This window comes from Poecilia mexicana, unplaced genomic scaffold (assembly GCF_051168715.1).
Source record: "Poecilia mexicana isolate PSO_F unplaced genomic scaffold, ASM5116871v1 scaffold_2, whole genome shotgun sequence".
NCBI lineage: Eukaryota > Metazoa > Chordata > Actinopteri > Cyprinodontiformes > Poeciliidae > Poecilia > Poecilia mexicana.
The window spans coordinates 42,769,174-42,794,335 of NW_028263371.1; the positions used below are offsets into that span (position 1 = coordinate 42,769,174).

At 38.5% G+C, this 25,162-nt stretch overlaps 1 protein-coding gene across 3 annotated transcripts in view; it reads right to left on the reverse strand.

The window, feature by feature from the left end:
* The window catches only part of LOC106926436 (dedicator of cytokinesis protein 9), a 90,194-nt gene that overhangs the window by 10,817 nt on the left and 54,215 nt on the right, over positions 1-25,162 (reverse strand). The window contains exons 9-40 of one of the 3 annotated variants that reach the window (XM_088001123.1): positions 18,063-18,115; positions 16,887-16,961; positions 16,654-16,794; positions 15,635-15,847; positions 15,436-15,558; positions 15,030-15,112; positions 14,760-14,882; positions 14,464-14,543; positions 14,161-14,348; positions 13,941-14,006; positions 13,769-13,861; positions 13,554-13,677; positions 12,868-12,986; positions 12,605-12,691; positions 12,377-12,466; positions 10,755-10,870; positions 10,500-10,569; positions 10,287-10,412; positions 10,119-10,190; positions 9,666-9,812; positions 9,485-9,568; positions 9,249-9,360; positions 8,824-8,856; positions 8,116-8,294; positions 7,902-8,018; positions 7,182-7,293; positions 6,278-6,411; positions 5,946-6,110; positions 4,074-4,188; positions 3,923-3,989; positions 3,783-3,830; positions 2,283-2,419 (exon numbers count right to left, since the gene is read on the reverse strand). In XM_088001123.1, coding sequence (XP_087857249.1) covers positions 2,283-2,419; positions 3,783-3,830; positions 3,923-3,989; positions 4,074-4,188; positions 5,946-6,110; positions 6,278-6,411; positions 7,182-7,293; positions 7,902-8,018; positions 8,116-8,294; positions 8,824-8,856; positions 9,249-9,360; positions 9,485-9,568; positions 9,666-9,812; positions 10,119-10,190; positions 10,287-10,412; positions 10,500-10,569; positions 10,755-10,870; positions 12,377-12,466; positions 12,605-12,691; positions 12,868-12,986; positions 13,554-13,677; positions 13,769-13,861; positions 13,941-14,006; positions 14,161-14,348; positions 14,464-14,543; positions 14,760-14,882; positions 15,030-15,112; positions 15,436-15,558; positions 15,635-15,847; positions 16,654-16,794; positions 16,887-16,961; positions 18,063-18,115 — 3,492 coding nt within the window. The remainder of the gene's footprint in view (positions 1-2,282; positions 2,420-3,782; positions 3,831-3,922; positions 3,990-4,073; positions 4,189-5,945; positions 6,111-6,277; positions 6,412-7,181; positions 7,294-7,901; positions 8,019-8,115; positions 8,295-8,823; positions 8,857-9,248; positions 9,361-9,484; positions 9,569-9,665; positions 9,813-10,118; positions 10,191-10,286; positions 10,413-10,499; positions 10,570-10,754; positions 10,871-12,376; positions 12,467-12,604; positions 12,692-12,867; positions 12,987-13,553; positions 13,678-13,768; positions 13,862-13,940; positions 14,007-14,160; positions 14,349-14,463; positions 14,544-14,759; positions 14,883-15,029; positions 15,113-15,435; positions 15,559-15,634; positions 15,848-16,653; positions 16,795-16,886; positions 16,962-18,062; positions 18,116-25,162) is intronic. The other 2 variants (XM_088001122.1, XM_015001367.2) reach the window with 2 other exon arrangements.

The following is a 25,162-nucleotide window of genomic DNA, read 5'->3' on the forward strand; positions in this document are numbered from 1 at the left end:
AGAACATGTGGTGACAGCACTTTTTCAAAGCCAATGGCATTCTCAATGGGTTCACCTGAGGGATGTGTGTTTATGCTGATGTGTGTCAGAGCCAAAACGAGTGAAAGTTCATCATTGAATTTGCAGACGACTGTAATCGTTAAACTCTTGAAGGACAAGGAAGATGATTGTGTAGACTAGCCCAATTCATGGTGCAACAACTCATCCTTTTGGAAACTAAAAAAAAAAAAAAAATGGTGATTGATTTTTAAAGAAATCAGCCTATGATTGTACCAAGACATAATAATGGTAGACAGCATAAGAATTTGTCCAGCATTCTGGGCAATAAGATAACTTATGAAGTTAACAACGATTCCATCTCTTAGAAGGCCATCCAGAGGCTGTTTTTCTATTTTTTGGTAAATAAAATGGTTGTAATGCTGATCCATCTCTTTTGGGAATAGTTTATTTTTCCTTTAAAGGAATCCATTTTAACTTTTGGAATGGATTGGCAACCTTAGCAGGAATAGGTTAATAAAGAGAGGTCGATGAGAACAGCTCAGGTCTTCACAAACATTGTTGGTGGTATTTTAAGAGACCTTAATCGGGTCTTCAGTCACTAGCAGGGAAATATCGCTACCTAAAGGAGCTTGGTATCCTCTGTGCACCGAGTTCAGGACTCTAACATCAGGAATAATGTTTACTTGTGCCCAAAAAGGCAAGATCAACCCACAACTTGAGGTCTTTTATTGTTGAGTTTTTTTTTTTAATTACTCTGGATGAATTGTATTATTTGGAGTCCTGATATAATTTTGTACATTTTGTTTTTATGCCCTTCATGTCAGTGTTCATGGTTGTGTGTAAATAATTTATAGACTGCTGGAAAGTAATTGCCCCTCTGGAACAATAGAGTATTTCAATTTCAACACATGGCTTCGTTTTATCAGAACATCAGTGACAATTTGGTGAAGGGGCATCGGCATCTGAGGGGATGTTTTATTGACTAGTGGTGGAAAAATTGCAATCAAAACAAATCAATTAAATCATCTGCAAGCTAAGCCCTTAAAAAAGCTGTGAGGTTTAATAGAAGATAGAAGAAAATGCTGCTAGACAGCATACATGTCTAGCAGCACATATCATAGTTTCGTAAACTATGATACGTGATTTCTCCACAGACCAGCACGTTTGAGGGGACATGGGGAAGCCCTGGCCCTGAGAACAAGCTCCACTTTGTGCCAAAAATGCAAACAAACCTCTTGCTCTGGTTAAACAAGGGTCGGTTAGCCCTTAAATACAACCCTGGCTCCCCAAAACCCTGAGTCTCCTGGAAATTGTTAGGTTTGAAGTATTGATTACCGACCTCTACATTTAGAAAGCTAAGAGAACATACTCCCAGCATTGTCAGTGAAAATAAAATATTTATTCATGTTTATGCCTACAAACTGTCATAATGGATTTTATTTCCAGTCAGACCAGCTGCTTGCCATTTTGCAATTTTTTACTCAACTCTTCTGGGTACAAAATATAATCTGTCACAGGATGTTTTTACGCTTTGACAACAGACAATTTGAAGTGATTTTTTTGTGTGTGTGTTTTACTAATGATTTAAATGGCTATACGACTCCAATACGTTATTTCTACCAAAAGCAGGTCTCAACTATGGAGCAACGTTGCTGCAAAATGGATAGCCTAGAAGTCTGATGTGGAAGTGCATAAGAGGGAAATGGTACAAAAAGGGGGTCCACAATTATTTACGTTTTTTTATTATTATTATTTTTAGGAAAACTGAACAGTTTCCTCAAACAGCATCCAGTTTGGAATGAAACTCTTCACATTTTTTTAATGGATTTCTTTTCCAAAATGTCAAAAGCAGATGAGCTGTGCAGAGGATGAGAAGATTTAGAGAGCTAAACTTGAAGTTAAAATAGGCATGCTTTATTTATTTATTTTTTAAAAATGAAGTAAGCAACAAATATCCTGGCAACCTGTCACATTCTTACCATGTTCTACAGATATTCCAAGTATACTTGAAATCTTTCTTACACTGAAAACACAAAGAAACTGTATTAAATGATGCCTTTTCATAAAAATACCCACCTTACTCCCCTTTGATTAACATAAAGCTGCCTTTACCCAGCTCTAAAAGAGTTTAGAGATATTTTCCTGAAATGTTTTTCTGCTAGAAGTCTGATCGAGTTTGACAGAGGATGATGAGGAAGATAATGAGAAGCATGGGGGTCAGACTAAATGAGATGACGAGTAAGAGGAGGGTCTTCTGGTAGAGCATGGTTGATGGCACTTACTGTAGTTAAAAGTGTATGAGTTATCCAGGCTGCTGAGCTGCTGTAAGCGGGCATGCATCATTCCCGCCCTGTTACGGGACACAGGCAGAGTCTGAGACTTCCGCTCATGTGCTACGGGTCCTGCCCCTTCCTGGTTCCTGATGAGGAAACAGGATAAATTAGACGCACAGCTGGAAAAGCCAGCGGGACCAGGGTTCGTGGAGCAGGTCATGGTGAATATTTGTCATTTTTACACACCCGAGAGGTGTAAGCAGCACTCAAATGTGCCAGGAAGTCAAAATTGTGACCATGAGTGCATGTTTAACATGCAGCCAAGGGTGAAACATGTTACAGCATTAAAACACAGCAAGTTAAAGCTTAAGCCATGCATGAGAGAACGAGAGGCGGCGAAGGTGGAAAACCAAAGAAATGTCACAGCACTGCAATGAAAAGTATCATGCAGTCAGTCTGAGGAAATGATTTCCCCCTTTAGCTTACCCAAGCAGGTAGAGGGCAGGAGCCAGCTTTTATATCAGTATGTTAAACTTGTCAGCGTTTGAGTGAATAGAGATAGAAACAGTGATGGCAGGTTAGAGAGAGTGAAGGCCTCTGAGAATGGAGGCCAAAACACCCAAATATGAAGAGAAGAGAATGAAGGAGTGTTCAGATACATCTGAATCCTGCAAGTACTTAGACTTTACAAACGTAATATTTGACTTCAGACTTGAACCTGGATAATCAGTGACACAGAAGTGTACATCCACTCATCATAGGCATAAATCTCATGTTAATTTGGAACTTTCCGTGATTTGTCTGAGATGTTTTGTCCAGGCTGGAATTGTTTCTATTTATTTTCTATAGCATGAACATGTTGCATCATGAAGAGGATCGTAATTTTATTGCAACTAAGATAAAATCTAATTGATATTTACAAAAAGCACCAAAAATAATTGCACCAATAGCATTGCTATTTAAACCATTTTTTTCCTTATATTTGTTTTCATGAGTAGATCAGTTAACAGAATCTGTCCAACAATAAGGTAAAGTTATTCAACTAGTTTATTTATATAATAATTGGTATGTTTTTTTATTTTATTATTATTTTTTTAGAACAGCATTTGTTTGTGAGTTATTGACTGCAGAAACACAAAATCACAGCCCTGTTTCTGAACTGTGCTATCAATGCGTTTGACCGTTTTTGATCAGAAGAGTGATCAAATATCCAGACAGAATTACGCCAGGACCTGTGATGCTTTTCTAAAACATTTAGTAGGGATGTCTGCATGTATAATTTTGTGAACTTTGTGTGAGCACAGAATTCACAATGAATTTAAACTTTGATGCCTAGTTCTCAATCTTCAGTATCAGTGAAGCTGCTCTAAGCACAAGCTCCAAATTATTTAAAAATGTATGCCAGTGATGAGTGTCTGCTACTCTACATTATTATTTGTAAAGAAACAAACTAACACCTTTCTCTTTCATAATAATGAGGTACCAAAAAGCAAGAACACTTTACATTACCTTGCAATGTATCTTTTCCCCATGTATCTGAACTGATGGAGGCAGACTCTGAAGAAAGGAAGAGAAAAATCAACCATCACACATTTTATAAGCACTTACAACTCCAACGTGTTTTAACAATCAAGACAAGCCTCTCTTACTCAATTAAGATAAAGAAGTCCATCAGTTCAGCAGGTGAAGCCTTGTTCCAGTATGTGAACAGAGCATCTGGAGGGAAAGAAAATACCGAAACCGGTGAGACAGCTTGTTTGTTCGTGTATTTAAAACGCAGAGTAGGGCTTCTCGTTTTACCTTCAGACATGCTTTTAAGCACATGTAAGAAACACATGAGGAGGCTTTTGATCTCTGCCTGGTCCAGTTTATCACATCGCATCAAGGCGCTTCCCAGGGTCGAGGCAGGCTGGTTCTGAGACAAGAAAACAAGGAGTGTTTAAGTGGTGCCAGACAAATAATCAATATTCTTTTTCACAGATTTGCTCATTTCTCTATTTAAATATATCAAGACAAGCCAAACTAGACAATTATGGAGTAGTGGCTTTTCACATGAGAGAAATTGCTCTTTGCCCCAGGTGGCACAGTGTCATGAGGTGGTGCAAACCTAAAAAAACAGTACATCTGCCATTTGTGTCACAAATATGGCTTATATTGCTCTTCTACCAAGTAAAACAATGTGCCCACCCCCTGTATTGTACAGTGCAAATATAACTGTCCATAGAAGCTGGCTAATGCTTGAGCTGGTATCTTATACGTCTTACTCAGTGTTATATTTGATCTAGATTGAATGTAATCAATCTATAGGTCAAAATAATTCACCTTGACTGATCAAAATTTAAATGGATATTTTTTCTTTAATCCAGAATGAGATACAGGAAATTTTCATTTGTTAGCAAAAAACATGAAAATGCATTTTTTTTTGGTATCAAGATAACATGAAATTTGGAGAAATTTCTGGCCCAGTAACGGTTAACAGATTTCTTGGGCTTTAGGCGTACAGAGTAAGCATCACACTTGGCAAGTTTAGCAAGATGCACTAAAGTCTGTTTGTTGTGGTCTGAATCTGATAAAGATGGAGTTCAGACAGTAAAGTAGGTTGAGCAAGTGAGGCTGGGGCAGTTTTAGGTCATCAACACATCACCACTTAAACCGCACTGAATTTCAGCCTCTATGTCTCGCAGACTAATTCAGTTTCCATGTAAACTGTTGTCTTACCGCAACCATTTTTTTGCACTCATAAAGTCAGTGCCAGCATTCGATGGCAACACATGCTGCATTAGACATGGAAAAATTAATTTCTATCTCTTTTACTAAACGGTTATGGTGTAATTAGGGCATATGCACTCACTGCCAGGGGGAAAGCTGTTAACTTGCAGAAACAGTATCATTGGCAAGAATAGTTCATGTTTTTACTGGGAATTGTGGCTTTAAGCAAACACCATACTCCCAGACGAGGTAGAGAGCAGACAGCAAACTTAACCATAGCGGTTAAAAACAGCTGTACCACAGACATGGTTGGGAAATAATGCCACACATGTCCCTTTGCCAGCATTCAGTCTAGACTAAAACTGGAGGTGGGTGACTTCATGGACAGCATGATTCAACTGGAGCAGCTTCCTGCAGTTTTAACTTGTCACTTGAGAAGAACGAGGTCGATGTTACAGTCAGACGAAGGCAAAGTAATGTGGATGTTAAATCGGCCAGTCAGTTCCCGAAACTATAAAAGAAAAAAAAACAACAACAACAACAAAAAAAAAAACACAGGGTCATTTTCTGGACCACTTCAAACTGCTTATATCTGTAAATATATCATAAATCAATATTAATTAATGATAATAAAAACATCCCTGCATTTTTGTTTTTTAGAAATTTGAGGAATGAATAAGATCTGAAAACTACATGCCCAGCTTTTCTCCTAACACGTTTACAGATCTGGAAAGTTTTAATTTCAGGCTTTAAAGCTCTGTAGGAAACTAGGGAAAAAGGACATAGGGCAATAAAGCAAACTTTATGATGCAACAGACCAACTATACACCACAAGAACAAACATGAAAGTCAGAAAATCCTCTGGCAAGGAAACAGCTACAGCTTGAGGGAAGTAGGACATTCGAGACACACGCCAACATTCCCAGATGGGACACTCCTTGGAGGTGTGAAGAAGAATTATACTTGAAGAGATCTGATGGGCTGCAGGTGGATTTCTGGGATGCAGGGGACGGTGAGCAGGGCGAGGTCTACGGTGGCTCGCTTGGTGAGAACAGAACACACCATGTCCTCAGTTCCCACAAAGAGAGGCAGGCAGACAGAATGTCTCCACACAAACTTCTCCATTTGCTGTGACGGATCGAACAGCGAAGGCAGGATGTTGAGGGTAGAGTTAACAAACACTTTCTCTGTCAGGTTTTTTTTTATTTTTTAAACCTGGGAAGTATGTGAAACTTCAGCAAAGTGCAATGCAGTAAATGACGGATGCCTTAAAAAGATTGAATTAAGTAGAATACCTTGTCAAGAGAATTGGTTTTGTCATGGTTCCTCTCATGGAGGCTGTTGACTGATTCTGTGCTGATGAGGGAGCCACGAGAGTCGGTGTGGCGCATAGAGTTCACGTTAGGGGTGGACGCTGCATGAGGGGAAGCTGAAGGGGGGAAAATAAAAAATAAAAGACAGGCATTTGCTGTTATCAGGAATCATTTAAAGTTCCTGCACATTATCTTATTTATCTTAAAAATTCTACATAAGCTCAATAATCCTACTTTACCCGGGAGTTTTAGCAATTATTTGTTTACAGGATTATTAACTTTCAACTTCTTTAATAGCAATTTGTTCTCATTAAGTTTGGTCTGAAAAACCTGGAGAACTCATAAGGCTGAAACGAGATCCTGAATTTGATTATGGAACGTTTTTTTTTTTTTTTATGGCTTCTGGTTTAAAATATCAGTAATACTTGGAGTAAGGACTAACATTTCGTGAACAGACTCTATAAAGCAAAGTTTGTAAACATTTGTTCCTATATTTCAACTGAACTTGCATTTAAAATTGCTTTAAATTTTGGTCAAGATGATGGCTCCTTTATCAGTCTAAAAAGGGGAGTAAAATAGTTCCTTTTTAAATGACAATTCAGTCATTACTACTATGTACAATATTAACTCCTTACATAATATGATAACAACAAAGAAAGAATATCATTTGAATAAAATAAAAAAAAACACAACATACTTATTTACTGTCACAAGACATTTATGAAAATTAAAGAGAGAAAAATTATCAATAAAATATTTTTTATACCAATTCAAAACCTGGAAACAATAAAAGTAAATTCTAGACACTTTTAAACTGGGTAGGACCCCTGAATCAATTAAATAATGTTTCTTTTTGTGTTCTTTTTTTTTTGTTTTCTTAACTTACTTGTGCCCGAGATAGCTCCAAAAACATCTTTGTGCAAGCTGGTGTCCAGAAATGTGCTGGACCTAGGAGGTGTCATCAAGGCATTTGACAGGAGCGAATCGTCTCGTCCGTTCTGAGTAAAAAAAGGCAATCAAAAGAAGAAAAAAGGTAACACTTTATTTGAAGGGGTGTGCATGAGACTGACATGACACTGTCATAAACATGACATAACAACTGTCATGAACTTGAATGAGTCCTTATGAAAGTCTATGGCAGTTGTCATGAAGTGTCATTCGGTAAATAATGACACTTTTATTGCAAAGTTGCTTTAAAAGTTGCATTAAAAGTCCATTAAAAGTGCCAACTTTGCATGATTTTGTAAATAATGACAATTTAATGCAACGTTGCCACTTTTAATGGACTTTCAATGCAACGTTTAGAGCAACTTTGCATTAAAAGTATCATTATTTAACTAATGACACTTCATGACAACTGTCATAAACATTCATAAGGACAGGCTGTCAAATAAAGTGTTACCGAAAAAAAAAAAAAACAATCAATAAAATGTATCTGTTCTGAAGAAAGCCTTTTGTTTTTAGTAAGGTTATATATACCGATATATTCAATGTTGCTTTTTTGCATGATCTAAAACCACGTGTGCATTACTTTACATTTGTTATGTTTATGTTTTGAATGGATGGAAATCAATACTCAAAAGAAGCCACTAGGTGGCTCTCTTACATTGTTGGAGTGGTTGACAGGGAATGGGGAGACTTCCTTTACATTAAGCCTGTTGACGTTCTCCTGAAGCAGACCAAACAAGGGGAAGTACAAGGTGGCCAATCTGGCCTGCTGGCTCTAAAAACAAGACAAAAAAAGAATATTTAGCATGATCATCGCGCATACAAGTGAAAATGTAAGAGTCAGATGAGTATTCTGAAATCATACGTCATACCTTGGATGAGTAGCGGTCATCAAATGTGTGTTTAATCATGAGGCTCTTCAGGACCTGGATGGCTATCTGCCGAATCTCCCTGAACTCCTGCAGAGCAGCACTGACCTCCCTGAGCAGAAGTCCGGCCAGGAAGTGGTTCCTACAGAAGTCCTCTGTCAGAGAGTAATCCATCTGCAGATCTGTGGGGCAGGGAGAGGTTGATGACGACTTTGTTACAGCCTGGAGCGAGCAGGAAACTAAGCTTACAGAAGGACATGAAGCCACAATCAATCCCAGACAGCGAGAGTGAACATCTGATTCAATGTAAATTTGATTAGAACCGTGAAACTACGGACCATCCTGGGAAACAACTGATTGTCATGAAACAGAAGCAGACAGAGAGACAAGCTTGCATGTTCAGGTTTGACTGATTTCGGCCAGTGTTTCACGTCAAGAGTGTGGAAAGACACGATTCAAACTCAAGACCGAACAGAACCCGGCTTATCCACATATGCACTCAAACAACACTGCAGATGAGAGAAGCCTTAACGTTTTTAAAACCTGCATTTTATTTGTGCAAGTCTTAAAAAGACATCAGAAATTTCAGCAGCTACAGAAAAAAATGGCTCTTGAATCTCTCTTATAGCCACACCGTCTTCACTGATGAATGATCACATTTCAATTTGCTTTATTTGGAGACAACATGCAGGGAGGACTCCAACCACCTACCTACTGGAGTATCATCAGACTCCTCTGTATCATCTGAGGACAATACAAATAATTGAGGCAAACGAAAAATAAATACCTGCAAGAAATGCTGATGGGTCCATTTCAAAATAGTTTCTAGTTGTTATTTATAATGCAAAAGCTTTTTAATCACCTCTCAGAAATATTTAAAACCCTTAAAGTTTTTTCCACACCCAACAAGGTTAAATGTATTTTATCAGGATTTTCCAGCTGGAACTTTAGTTTGTAAAAAAAAAAAAAAAAAAGAAAAAAAAAGCAATTAATTGTGTAAGAAACTTTGAACCATTAAAATCTACGTAAATAATTAATCGATATTAACTTGTTACAGTCCTGGCCATACAGAAAATGTGGAAAACTTGCAGTGTTAAACATACATTTACAAGGCACAGCACCTGAAACGTTCTCACCTTGAAACCTCAGTATCCTCCCTTTTCCAAATGGCATTGGCAGGTTTAAGGGAACATAGTGTTCATGATTGCACACAACGCGCAAGAACTCAAACTTGAACTCAAACAGCGTCTGCATTAAGAAAGAGACAAAGACCAAAAAAATCTGCACTTAATGCAATTACAACTAATCAGAGTCCTGAGAGATCTTGGACTGCAGTTTGTTTCTACTAAAGACGTCATCTGCAACAAAGTACCTTTGGATCTCCGGGCATGAAGCCGTTGATGTAGTTGTTGATCTGCTTAAACACAAAGCCTCGGTCCATCAGGTTGAAGCAGCGCTGCAGAACAAATCAAATAAATTGCGTAATTATTCAGATGCACAGAAGAGAGAGAAGCCACACCAGTAACAGTAAATCTTTATTGTCTTAAGTGCACCTTTATGAAGACAGCTAGGCTGTGGTTGGCATTGCGAGCAGCATCCAGGTTGTCTTTGTACTTCTGAGTGATGTGTGGCATCATCATGTTGACCAAAGTTTCCACAGTGTGATGAAAAGAAGCAGAGAACCGCTGATTCCTTGACAGCTGAAGAGCACAAATGGTAAAATAAAATAAAATAAAATAAAGCGCGCATCCAGGTTGGAAAATTAATAGTAGTCAGCTTTATTTCTTCTCATGATGAAGCAAGTGTAGAACCGACAAAGTAGATTGGAAAAGTTAGGTTTTCTGTCTAAAAGTGCTCCTCTGACTGCACTATTTAATCATACATGTGTCTTTTTTCACTATGGAAGTAGTAGAACTGTAGTGCCGAAGCTGTATAAAAGCTCTGATTACTGCTAACTTTGACTACAGCCAAGAAAACATCAGCAGATACGTCTGAGTTAAACTTACCCTCACTTTGCAGCTTTCAATCAAGTACTGAGCCATGGACTTGACTAAGGCTTCAAAGAAATACCATGAATACTGCAAGACAGACAAACAGCCAAAAAAAACACATGGAAAATTACAAACTTTTTAACTCTTGTTACTTCCCAAAGCGCATATGTTTCGGAGGTCCACCTTGAGCAGCTTGTTACTCGTCAGGAAGTCGGTGGAAGGCTTCAGGATTACAGTCATGGCTTTCGCCAACTCCTCATGTACTGTTCGGGTCGTGGAGGAAGTGTACGACTCAGTCCTGAATACGAACTGGATCAGACACATTCACAGGCAAACGGTCAGTTCTGCAGCATTCAAATAAAATCCAGTTTTATTGAAAGATCTCTCGGGTTTTACCTTCACGTAAGAGCGAAGGTAGTGTTCCAAGCCTTCCTCGTGGCACTGAGCTACGATGTGAATCATGACCCTAACAGACAAAGAGGCAGAAGGCAGCATGTGTAATAAGATTTATTTTTCAACAATAACTTGTATAAAAATCACAGTAGAATCCCTTTCTGTAGGGGAATTTAGGTGCACTGTTATAATACTGACGGGATATCAGCAATCAATAATATTCATTGAATTTGAATAAAATACGTGGAAAACTCTTGCCTTGTAACATTTACTGCTACGTCCTCCTGTGTGGCACTGGTCAGCACTCGAAACAGCTGATTGAGGATAGTTGGCAAGAACTTGATCATCACGTGACTCTCCATGGCATGCAAACTCTGTGGGTAAAAGGTGAAGGATGTGAATATATTTGCTGAACTTACTACAGCACAGTTTTACATTTTGTAAACTTTCAACTTCTTAAGGGTTACAGAGTAAGGCTTTAGATAATTTTGGGATTGATTATCTTAAAGGCAAATACACAACGAATTCCATCTCAAGGGATTTTAAAGGCAAACAGATCAATTTCATATCGATAGTCAAATCAATCCAATCCGATGATCATGATGATTTCTCTCTTCAGTCCTTGAAATGCAGTCAACCCCAATTTATTATATAAATGTAACTGTGAAAAGTTAAATACACACAGCATTGGATCACAAAGCATAATTTGCCAATATAAGATGCCACATAATTTAAAACACCATCCCCACATTTTTCAGTTTTAAAATGGTCTGATGTTGGTTATGCTCCTGATTCAAGTTAGCCACAAAATCATAATCGCCGCACGTCTGATTCTGGGGTTTATCGATAACAACTGAGGTCAAAGGTGAAAACTCTGTTAATGCACACTTTTGCTCCACAGCTGACCTGCGGTTTGGACCTCTGGCCATTGTTCATGTGCATAGCTGAGTTTACATTTAAAATGAAGGTATCCACTGCAGCAGATGCTGTTTTTCTGTGTCAATGTTCAGCAGGGGAACACAGTAAGCTAAGGTTTCCATGAACTGATACTGACTGATGGAAAGAGGAAAGACCAAGATCTTTACGCTGTAAAAAAAAAAATAGAGAAGAGCAATGCAAACCAGTGGAGGACAGATTTCTAATTTATTCTGTGGGGGAAATTATGAAAGTAAACAAATTCTGTATTGACAGCTAAGCCTTTTTTGTTTTGCAGATGTAACTGTATTTGTGTTTCTTCCAAGACCAAACTTAAACTGTACCAAACTTAGAAGTTTGTCAGGATAAAACCATCTTCTCAAGGAATATTTTTTTTCTTTTGATTTTTAGTGTGTGAAACCTGTGTTGTGGACTCAGTGTCAACCAATATTTGGTTTGTTGGTACAGACCATCAGATTTAAGTGTAAAATGCCCTTTTTTTGTAATGTCTCAAATGCCATGCACCCTAATAAAGTCCTTAAAATCTCTTAAAGACACACCATCCTACATTGTACTTGAATACCTATGAGGTGTTTTCACACAAATTCATTCCTTGCTCAAACCAGAACCACATTTTTGTTGAAAAATTTAATCTTGATCACATTCAGCTAAAGCACATAGTAGTAACACCTCAATAAGACGTTTTGTGCTTTGCTTCCCAAATGTCTGGATCCCTGTGAGGCCTTTAAGGAAATTACAGCTACACCCTTTATCAAGTGGGCTACTTGGCTACACCAGTGTCTAATGCAGTGTTAAACAGTATCTATAATTGCACCAAACTATATTTTTATGTGCTGATGACCTCATTTGGCGCTGTAATTTAGAAAAACAAAACAGACGTTTTTCTTTCAATAACATCTTGCATCACCTTGAGTAAGAAAATGTTAATTTTGGACAGTGAGTACCTTCAGGTATTTGACCAGTTCTCCTCCAGGTCCTTGTGCTGCTGATGCGACACTCTGACAGTGGTGGAAAAAGTTGTGCAAATGTTGATCCTGAAATGCACAAAACGGCAAACAAGCACTAAAAATTTATTGCACATAGCTGCATTACTGTAAAGAAAAACAACTGCGAAATGACATGAAATTGACAAATAATCAGTTTTACTTCTTAAGGGTTGTTTTATGACAAACCTGAGTGTACACAGTGGACACTAGGTGTGTGGACACTTTAAACAAGTGTTTTCCTCCATCAACCCATTTGACCTCAGGACTCAAATGCTGTAAAGATGAGCAAAATAACAACTCATGTTTTATTAGTGTCAATGTAGAAACAATGACATGAAGTAAATACTTAAGAACTTTAATAGCGTTAAAAAATAACAAGGTTACAGAAACGTGTGTGTGTGTGTGTGTGAGACAGGTAGCATTACTGCAGACCGTGAGGAAAGCTCTACCTTGCTGGTGCCCTCTTGACAGCTGAGGTATCCAGCAGGAAGGTTAGCAGCAACAGGGATGTGATGTTCATTCATTATCACCCGGCCGTCCTTCAGCAAAGGGAGCCAGGCGTATCCCACTGAGAGCAGATATAGAGGAAAACAACATGAGCTTTGCAGTGGTTGCCAGTAACAACAGTAACGCAGACGGGCTTAAAGACTGAATCCCTTTTCGGCCCTCCTCCCCTAAACTGTAGGCCTGAGTTTTATGAGTAGAGCCAAGGGTCGTACTGTCAGACTTTTTCTTTCTTTAAATTATGTTTGCGAATAACAAACTATCCACGGTTACGTGCAAACGTATTTGTACTATTTTTTTTTTCCACATTTTGTCCAAAACTACTTGTGGAAAAACGTGAAAAACTTCAAGGAGTATGCATACATCTGCAAGCCATTGTAGTGCACGTCATATAATTATGGTTCTTCTTTAACAACCATAAAAATAATGTATGCCAACATCTAAAACAGGCTTGATAAACTATTTATATATTGGCTTAATGGTGATGTGACTAATTACAAAGAAGAAAATGGAAACTGCAGATGAAGCACGGCTTCCAGAAGGAATGTCTTAGAGGCGTGTGAACATTACAGGGTGACGGCATTAAACAGGAATTGCCTTTTGCATGTAGAAGTTAGGGATTGAGCACTACCTTGAGTTTCAACCATGTCTCTCTTCTTGGTGCTGGCCTTGCTGTTGCTGTCACAGCTCACATGGTAGAAGGTAAACAGCAAATGATGTTTCTCGTGGAGCTGTGTCGGCAACTCGATCTTAAACTAATTCATAAGAGCACAAGTGAAAGTGTTAGTGCCGGGTTTTCCTCCCATTTAACGGTATATTTGATGGGCTAGTCGTGAGTTTTATTACTTCATCATAGAACTCGGGGTTTTGCTGGTGATGTAATACTGAGGTAAAGGCATTTTTGGTAAACAAGGGTCCTCCAGGTCGCCCATAGATGCACTGAGAAAGGAAGAAAAGTTCTGTGAATTGCAGAAACAGTTCTATGGAAATTCACTTTCCACCTCTTGAGAATATTTACCTTAAGTGAAACAGCTTCTTCGTCGTCTGAGTCCCTGAACTCAATGCAGACAGCTATGTTTCTAGCCTGATTAAAGACACAGAAAGCAAAAGTGGCCCAGTTAAAAGCAACTTGGAAAGAACTGCAACTCTGACAACATCTGAAACATTTTTAACACTTCAGCTTCGCTTCCCACAACTGCATAAATAAACCCACAAAGAAAGCAACTCGATGGCGCTACCTTTGCAAATGACTTCTGGCTGTCATATTTCAAGTGCTTCGGGTAGACGTAGAGGTGATTGTTGTAGATGGTGAAAGGCTGAGAACATTTGGCGATGAACGGCACAAACTCCTCCACTTCGAAAAACACACTGCTCCTCTCGCTGACATCAAACTGCTTCACAGGAATGTAGGATGAAGTAACGCAATCTAGATGGAGAAGCAGGAGAGACAAGAGCTGATAAACAGCCAGCAGACAATGAGAGCCATTATGTTCTGACGAAAAGCAGCTTTCATCTCTTCTGCTAAACCCCAAAGGACTTACTCGTTAAGTCGGGGGCAACACTGTCGATGGTAACGTCAAGGTTTCCAAGGATTACAGGCAGCTTGGCCATCTTCTCTGGTCTGTGAAAAGGAAAATAAGCTTGAGTTGAGGATTTGTTAGACTAAATAGGAAGCAGACAGGTCTTCTAGCAAGGAGGTACGAGTGCGTTAACAGAGGTGAGATTTTCCTAAGACAAAGCAATATTTTTGCAGGGGCCAGACACTTTCCACCCAGCACATCTGTGTGATTACTTAGAGGTTCTAATAACAGAGCACGCTCAGAGAAACTTTACTCACTTTCTGAAATCCGCCAGCAACTTGAGCATGTCGTCATTGGACAGTTTGTTGCTGTCCTGTCTGTACAGAGCTGAGAAGCGGGCACTTTTGTCAAGTGTCCCAGATGCGTCTTTGAACAAGGGTCTGAGAAACCAAAAAAAAAAAACATCCTAAAATCAGGAAATACTGTTGGGTACATTTGTGATGTGAACTAAAACCCATCCTTGAAAACGGTTGAAATCAGAAAAATAAGGAGAAATGTTGACACATTTAATAGAGAGAATAGAGTACCTTGCTGCCCAGGCAAAGGGCATCCTGTACTGACCCAATCGACTACACGCCAGCTTGGCATTTTTCAGGACCTTCTGTGCCATCTAGTGGAAAATAGAGACACTTGACTAAGATGTTAAACACATGTGTAGTGGACACCATTGCACTTAAAGTACTGAGACAGAACTCGGCGCGCTGCCTAACCTAACACAGGCAAATTGGAAACAAATTTCAAATGGTGAATAGTCTGAAATAAAACTACCTAAACTTCCTTGCATGTTCTAATTTTGAACAGCTAATATAAATTCTGACAGAGGAATGATTATTGAAGGAAAAAGATGTAAACGTGCTAAACTCAGCACGTTACCCTGCTGAGTTTAGGGGAATGTGATGCCTCATAGGGAGACTGTGAATAACTCGTCGTTACCTTGGTGGAGTCTGAACTCTTCATGTATGGCTCGGCACAGTGGTTGATTCCCCCCTGAAGCACCTTATCGATGCGAGCCACTAGGAAGATGTCTGGATGAGGGCATGTCACTGAAAACACCCCCTGTCAGCACAAGCAGAAAAGTCAGACTTGATTGGTCATGCCAATTTTAGCAGCCATGATTTAACGTCCTCTCTACCTGTTTGGGATACAGCAAAGCTGCTTCTGGCACGCCGTGGATAAACCGCTGCCCCTCAGATCGGGCTTCACCTCCTCCGTTCACATGCTGACCGGTGTTGCTGGGAACCATTCCCCTGACAGACTGGTGGTTTAAGTCAACTTGGAAGTCAGAGGAGATCTTCCTGCCATTCTGGATGTCGAACAGCGACAGAGTGACATAGAAAGGCTCCACCTGCAAAAGGCAACAGTCCGAGGTGATGATGAGGTTCCCTGAGATCTCACTGTCCTGTAAAACTGAACTGTTTTTGAAGATTAAACCAGGCAACATCACACAAGATGCCATAAAACAGTGACACGTTTGCATGATCTTAAAAAATATATTCATACCTCCTTCATTTGTTTTGCTGACTTTCTCATGTAACAACCTTGAATTATGATGTACTTTGGGATTCATGTGGCAGACAAAACACAAAGGAGCATTTGAGATGGATCATGTTATGCATGATCATGGATCATGCATAACATGATCCATGATCATGCATAACATGATGCCCTGTGGCATCATGTTATTGGCTGGTGGTTGTGTGTTCAGGGTGATATGGAGTGTACCGCAACTTTATCCACAACTGGTCTGCTTTGTTCCTTGGTCTATATTGTATTTAAGGCATAGTTTAACACGGAAATGATTTTCACTGAGCCATTATGAACAATTAAGAGAGTAAATGCTACATATTCCATGTGGTAGGTTTTGGTTATTCCTTTGTTTGTGGGTAGATGAAAAGCACTTTATGTTAACATTTACAAAAAATCAAAGTTCCTCCTCTATGTTTGTGGACAGAGAAAATGTTAAGATTTCAATGGACAGTAGTTTCCAGGAGGGACAGCAGGATTTCAGATTTCATTATAAATTCCTGAGCCAACAGCCTGGTTGCTATCTTGACAGCACTGAGAGCCCATCAGGTTGCTCTGACACACCATTTAATTCATCTCAGTGTTATATTTGAAACTTAGAGGCAGTTCTGAACTCTAAAGCGTTACGTTTGTCGTCGGCCCCTCCTCGTTCTCTGCCACGCAGCTTTGCAGGTTGAAAGAGAGATCGTTGCAGTTCACCAGAAGCCGCTTGCCAAACTTCTCCTCGAACTGCTTGACATCCGGCTCTATTCCTGAGAAGTCCAGTTTCTGCAGACAGCGGATTGGCAAGTTTGATCCTTTATCTTGGAATTATACTTTGTCACGTGTGAGTTTCATTGTGAAACCACGCCGAGCCTTACCTGCGTGTCTGGATCCACTGTGAACAGCTTCAGTCTGGTTTCACTCCTCATTCTTGACTCAATATCTCTGGTGCTCTATAAGGGAACAGAACAGTGCCTAAACCAGAGGAAAAACCGCAAAGTTTCATGCCCAGATGGTTTTACATTTAGAGCATTTTCTTGCCATTTGCACCCAGCTGGAAGCGAGGCTTCATATTTAACAGATGACATGGGGACTGGTGGCGAGACTGATGTGGTGCCAGCATCCATCTCAGGAGCAGAGTGTCACCAATCACACTCTTTTCACCCAGAAGTTTCCACATCTATAAAAGCATATGTTTTTTCTATTATGCAGCACTGAGTGCAATAACAGCATCAGAGTTTTGGTTTTTTTTCCCTTCAAATGTCTGAATCTGAATTCTTTTCGGTCTGAATGCCTTTGGATGCTTCTAATTTAAAATGGCCTGTTTTCCTTTTTGTTCTACGATGATTTTTGACAGGAAAATGTTTAGAGGCGCAGTAAAACGTTGACACTGAATATGATCCTCAGATGAAAAGACGGTGACCTTTGAGTCAGTAGTTTTAAACCGTTTTATGGAAATCTTTCTGGTGTTTAGTGACACGCTTTGGTGCCAATTTGGCTACTTGTTTTTGAAAAGTCCTGGTTGGAAAGCATTTGTCATCCCCTGCATATTATTATGGTTTCCAGAACCTTTGGAGGAGAAACAGACCTGCTGCATCATACACCTTCAATCACACCTAACATGTGGCATCAGGTGTTTCTATTCTTTGTTTTACACCAGACCCAATGTGAAGTGCTTGTTGCAAAAAAAACAAAAAAACAAACAAAAAAAACACTTAAAGGCATATACATACTCTGCAAGACGAGAGAAGTTACTTGTTTCACTTGAGGCTGAAAACAGAGTAGCTACACCACTCTGCTTTCTGTATGTGATGGGACTGCCTCATTGCAGTAAAATATAAATTTTTACTCGTTCATGAGAGGTCCCGATAAGTATGGAGTTCTGTGTTAAACGTCAGATCAGATCTACAAAAACACATGAATCTCTGCCAAACTCAGGCATTTGATCCCAAAATCCCAAACGAAAACACATGTTTGTGGCAAAAGAGTTTCTCTTTCTTTGCTTTTTTAAAAAGTACCAGAAGTGTTGTGCTGAATGCACAAGTAGGACCTACCTGAAAGCTATCCAGGCTGCCAGAAGAACTGTCTGACTTTCCAAGATCATCATCTATAAGAAAATATAAATCACAGTGGATGTAAAAAAAAACAAAAAAAAAAAAAACACCGAGATGGCAAAGTGAATCCCCCATAATCATTTCCTGACACGTTAAGGCTTAGTAAACACTAATTCAGCTGTGGAAGCTGTGGAATTGGGGCTGAAAGGGAGACACTGAAAGTCTCAGAGGAATATTACAAAAAAAAAAGAAAAAAAAAATCCCAGATATTTTCAACCTCAATGACCCCCAATCCTCTTTCTCTAAAGCAGAGGATAATTAATAAAGCTGAAGAGTTAAAAAGATCAGTGGAGCATTCTGCAGGGAAGCAGTTGCTTTTTCCCCTCTTACAAGCCTAAGCCTCCTAAGAGACAGGAGGTGAGCTTTAGAAGCCTGGGTGGTCTGGTGTTACGTCTCCAACAACACTATACATTAGAAACAGATATACTAGGAAAACAGAGGAGATGAGTGCTAGGACTCATAACGAATCATTATTATCCAGCATCTCTGAAGGTAATCTAATAATGATAATAGTTGGGAAGCATAATTAGCCTTGTTACATAAAGACTAATGAGGAACAAACCAGGAAATAAAGGCTGCTTAATAATCATGTAAATAACTCAGGGTCACATCATGTCAATGGTTACACAACATTGCATTCATCGGCTTAAGAGAATGAAGAAAACAAAGGAGAACAAATACGAACAAGGACCAACATCAACCAAAGCTGCCAAACTTTAAATGGGATCTAGTGTTAGATTTTGATATATATTTAATAATTCAGGTGTATGAAAAATAATTTCTATTCTGAAAACAGCAGTACAAGCTGCATGGACTTTCTTAATCTTTTACATTTCTGACAGCAGAAACTTAAAAAACAAGTGATTTTGCTTAGAAACTGATTGATTAAAGATTCAACATGGAAGCAAAGTATAATTCACTCACCAAAAATGATTTAATAATATAAAACGCTGACTTAATTCACATACTTTTGATCACTGTTATCATAAAAAGCTATTTTTGTGATAGTTTTCAAGTTAAAGATTTGCGTGTACACAAAATAATACTCATTGTTGTATCAAAAACACACACACACACACACACACACACCTATACGGGTTTATATGTATTAGCAGGACAATTTTTTCAAACCAGTTTTTTGCAACATTAAACGGACACCCCTTTCCACTTATGCTAGAAAGACGTAGTAAGTTGTCAAAAATCTTGTTTGAGCTACACAACATAGATCTCACTTAAAAATTTAGATACACACATCAGAACTCAAAATATGAGAACCTGATGCAATGCTGTATTAAAAGGACAAAAGATAATGAGGTGCTTGGCTCCGCCCATGACACCAACAGTAATTATCAGGGCCAATTTTATTTATCAGGACCACAGCATACACATACAAAAAACATACAATTTATGTGCATTAAGAAGTCCAAACATGGAAATATGGACTATAACTGGTCCATATTTCTGTGCAGTGCATCTGTCATCCCATGAGATGTCTGAATCATCTAGGGAATCAGGAACATACTCCTCTTCTGATGATGTCACCTCACTTGAACTTTGTTCTGGACAGACCTGTTGATTAAAAACATATTTTGTATACATTGAAAGCATTTCAGCAAGAATATTTCGGTAACACTTTATTTGAAGGGGGGTGAATAAGACTGTCATGACACTGTCATAAACATGACAACACATGTCATGAACATGAATAAGCCTTCATGAATATTTATGACTGTTGTCATAAAGCGTCATTCGGTAAATTATGACACTTTTAATACAAAGTTGACATTATTCAAAATGTCTTTGTTATGACAACTTGACATTAACTAAGAAATCATTACTGTTTAAACTTACCTTTAATAACATGAAGATACCTAATTTTTAAAGTGTAATCAGTAATTCTTTGATAACAAATTTATATCAGTATATGAATACTGAATGATTGTTTCTAAAAAAAAAATTAAAATAAACAATGTCTACCTAATGTATGAACCTGTCAAGTTGAGTATTACACAGGATCCATGTGTCTGTGTGCATCTAAATTTAACTTTCATTCTTTTCTACCTCTAATTTCAAAACTCAGTCTTACACATTTCTACATCTTACATGATAAGTATTATACAAGACCTGTGTGTTTGAAGAGTACTTCATATTATTTTAGTGACTTTATATAAGAATCTAAGTTGGTTGTTGGAGAGCAAAATTACCTCAGGAGGGTTGGTTGAACAGGATCCGCATACATCCATGTCACCAACCTGACACAGTTCATCTTTGGAAATTTGAAATGTAAAGAACACTCAATAAATGTGAGTTTGTTGAAAATGTAGAAAACAGTCCTCCCTATTTCTGCACCTTACATTTTGAGTATTACACAGGACCTGTGTGTATGTGCGTTTCTAAGTGTAATTTTCTATCTTTTCTACTAGTAATGTCAAAACTCAGTTTTCCAAATTTCTGCAACTTACATGATGAGCATTACAAAAGACCTGTGTGTATGTGCCCTCCTAAATGTGACTTTCATTCTTCTTTACTTGTAATTTCAATACTCAGTCCTCCCTATTCCTGCACCTTACATTTTGAGTATTACACAGGACTTGTGTGTATGTGCGCTTCTAAAAGTAATTTTCATTCTTTTCTACCTGTAATTTCAAAACTCAGTTTTTGAAATTTCTGCAACATACCTGATGAGCATTACACAAGACCTTTTTGTATGCATGCTTCTCAATGTACCTTTCATTCTTCTGTACTAGTAATTTCAAAACTCAGTCCTCCTTATTCCTGCACCTTACATTTTGAGTATTACACAGGACTTGTGTGTATGTGTGCTTCTAAAAGTAATTTTCATTCTTTTCTACCTGTAATTTCAAAACTCAGTTTTTGAAATTTCTGCAACATACCTGATGAGCATTACACAAGACCTTTTTGTATGCATGCTTCTCAATGTACCTTTCATTCTTCTGTACTAGTAATTTCAAAACTCAGTCCTCCTTATTCCTGCACCTTACATTTTGAGTATTACACAGGACCTGTGTGTATGTGCGCTTCTAAATGTAGCTTTCATTCTTTTATATGTGTAATTTCAAACCTCAGTTCCCCCCTTTTATGCAGCTTACATATCAAGTGTTACACAAGACTTGTGTGTTTGAACAGTACTTAATATCATATCAAAAACTCTATTTTAGAAAATAAGTTGGTCGTTGGAGACCAAAATTACCTCATGAGGGTTGGTTGAACAGGATCCGCATGAATTCACGTCACCAACCTGACACGGTTCATCTTTGGAAATCTGAAATGTAAAGAACACTTACTGAATATGAGTTTGTTCCCAATTTAGAAAACAGTCCTCCCTATTCCTGCCCATTACATTTTGAGTATTACACAGGACCTGTGTGTATGAGCGCTTCTTTATGCAACTTTCATTCTTCTGTACTTGTAATTTCAAAACGTAGTCCTCCTTATTCCTTCCCCTTACATTTTGAGTATTACACAGGACCTGTGTGTATGAGCGCTTCTAAATGTAACTTTCATTCTTTTGTACATGTAATTTCAAAACTCAGTCCTCCCTTTTTATGTGGCTTACATATCAAGTATTACACAAGACCTGTGTGTTTGAACCGTACTTAACAGTCATCCCCAACCACAGGACCGCGGAGTAGTACGAGTCTGTGGACCAATTGGTACTGGGTCGCACAAGAAAAATATTTACATGTTACGTATTGTCTGAGTCTGGAGGATCCATTATTTTGAAAACCCTTTAACTGGATTCTCTCGGTTACGTCTTGTGCGGCAACATTGAGCCCACAATGAGTAAGAAAGCGATGTCTTTGGAAAGTTTCTTTGGAAAAGCGGAGAAAGACCACAGACAGGAGAGTGGATTTATCCTGAACCTGTAGGTGACTCCCATGTTCCAAGCCCACTCTGCATAATATGCACTGGCTTACTAATGAGGCAATGAAGCTTCAAACTGCTTTGCCATTACACACCAAGCACCCTCTGCATTGGGTGTCATCGTTTCCCAGGTGGGATCATCTCATTGCAGAGAAACAAGCTCAGGACTCCCATTAATTTATAGTTGTGAGTTAAAATTTTCATGAAAATAAATGTTCGTTTTTGTGGCATATTCAAATCTTATTTTGAAGGGATGTGTGAACGTTGCCAGAGCGACCAGAGTCTGAGAGCATTATGGCAGTTATCGAGACGAGAGAAATAGAGCTTGTAAGTCTTAAGTCTGGTTCACACGGCATGATTTTAGGATTCAGACGATTTTCCAAACTTCTGTGACCACAGAGCTGATAAAAGTACAACAGGTTCGTGTGTCCAGCCACATAACAGGAGCAAATCTTGCCATGTGAGCAGGCTTTAGTACAAAATAATGTCACGTTAATTTAATGGATAGCTGAAAAGTTACCGGGTTTATCAACTGTGGTAGCAATTTTGCTCCAACTCCACTCCTCATCATTTCTATGGATATTCTTTGTACGAAATGCTGAATAAACATTCATGCCATTTCCACATATCTTCGATGTCCACCGGACTCATTTGTGCATGTCTGCTCAGCTCTTTGGGATTCCCCTCCATGAGCTACGTCACCGCGCTTTCTGATTGGCTACCTGTCAAGTTCAACAGGTTGAGTTCTAGCTCCCAATCAAGTAAAAACCCTACAAGTTGCTAGAATATGCCTGATTTTAGATCAGAGCAGTCCCAATGTTCCAACGACTGGATGCGATCATGCCACAGATGGCAGGATGAACAGTTACAATTATCGTGAGCAACGTTCTAAGATTGCTGTAAGGGGAAATTAAGGGTAAAAAAAGAACCCGAGCCTCAGAAAAATTGCCAAGTCTTGACCGGTCCGCGGTGATAAAAAGGTTGGGGACCACTGGTACTCAATATAATTTCAAAGACTTTATCTTAGAAAATAAGTTGGTCGTTGGAGACCAAAATTACCTCTGGAGGGTTGGTTGAAATCTGAAATGTAAAGAACACTCACTAAATGTGAGTTTGTTCCCAATGTAGAAAGCAGTCCTCCCTATTCCTGCAGCTTACATATTGAGTATTACACAGGACCTGTGTGTATGCGTGCTTCTCAATGTAACTTTCATTCTTCTGTACTTGTAATTTCAAAACTAAGTCCTCCCTATTCCTGCACATTACATTTTGAGTATTACACAGGACCTGTGTGTATGCATGCTTTTCAATGTAACTTTCATTCTGCTGTACTTGTAATTTCAAAACTCAGTCCTCCCTATTCCTGCACCTTACATTTTGAGTATTACACAGGACCTGTGTGTATGCATGCTTTTCAATGTAACTTTCATTCTGCTGTACTTGTAATTTCAAAACTCAGTCCTCCCTATTCCTGCACCTTACATTTTGAGTATTACACAGGACCTGTGTGTATGCGTGCTTCTCAATGTAACTTTCATTCTTCTGTACTTGTAATTTCAAAACTCAGTCCTCCTTATTCCTGCACCTTACATTTTGAGTATTACACAGAACCTGTGTGTATGCGTGCTTCTCAATGTAACTTTCATTCTTCTGTACTTGTAATTTCAAAACTCAGTCCTCCTTATTCCTGCACCTTACATTTTGAGTATTACACAGGACCTGTGTGTATGTGCGCTTCTCAATGTAACTTTCAGTCTTCTATACTTGTAATTTCAAAAGCCAGTCCTCCACTTTTATGCAGCCAACATATGTAGGATTATACAACACATGTGTGTTTGAACAGTACTTCATATCATTTCAATTACTTTATTTTAGAGAAAAAGTTGGTCGTTGGAGACCAAAATGTGCACTTCTAAATGTAATTTTCATTCTTCTATACTTGTAATTTGAAAACTCAGTCCTCCCTTTTTATGCAACCAACAAATCTAGTACTACACAACACCTATGTGTTTGTACTCTACGTAATGTCATTTCAATTACTTTAATTTAGAGAATAAATTGGTCATTGGAGACCAAAATTACCTCAGGAGGGTTGGTTGAACAGAATCCACATGCATCCATGTCACCAGCCTGACACAGTTCATCTTTGGAAATCTGAAATGTAAAGAACACTCACTAAATGTTTGTTCCCAATATAGAAAACAGTCCTCCCTATTCCTGCACCTTACATTTTGAGTATTACACAGAACCTGTGTGTATGCGTGCTTCTCAATGTAACTTTCATTCTTCTGTACTTGTAATTTCAAAACTCAGTCCTCCTTATTCCTGCACCTTACATTTTGAGTATTACACAGGACCTGTGTGTATGTGCGCTTCTAAATGTAATTTTCATTCTTCTATACTTGTAATTTCAAAACGCAGTCCTCCCTTTTTATGCAGCTAACATATCTAATATTACACAACACATGTGTGTTTGAACAATACTTAATATCATTTCAATTACTTTATTTTAGAGAGTAAGTTGGTCATTGGAGACCAAAATTACCTCTGGAGGGTTGGTTGAACAGGATCCGCATGCGTCCACATCACCAACCTGACAGTTCATCTTTGGAAATCTGAAATGAAGGGATGTACACTGAATGAGTCCATACTTCTCAATAGAAAAATGAAGTCCACCTACTGTATGTGCTTGTCCACTTCTTGTTTTCAACTATAATGAAACCCTGTACTACAACTTGACATATCCTTCAAATATGTCTTCAGTGCTACTTGAATGATTTTTGATAGTATTTTCACACTTATAAGCACCTTTCTTCTCCATGGCCAGTCAAAATCACCATAATTATAAGTGATTTCTTCCCCTGGACCAATATATTTGAGTGCAAATAAACAGATGAGGTCTTCCATCCACTCTTTTAACTTTCATTTTGCTGTTTGGGTTCATCTGATCATTTACCAGCCTCCCCAATCATCCATCCTCTCTGGCAACATCAACACTAAAATATTAAGTATGAAAATAAGAATAATTATACCATGCAAGGGAAAGGATTTTGCATATTTGGTGTTTGCATGTCAGAAGGATATTCCTCTACCAACTAAAACTACTTTTACTGATGAAGCTGAAAATGTTTACATCACTGTATTTAGATGTAAAA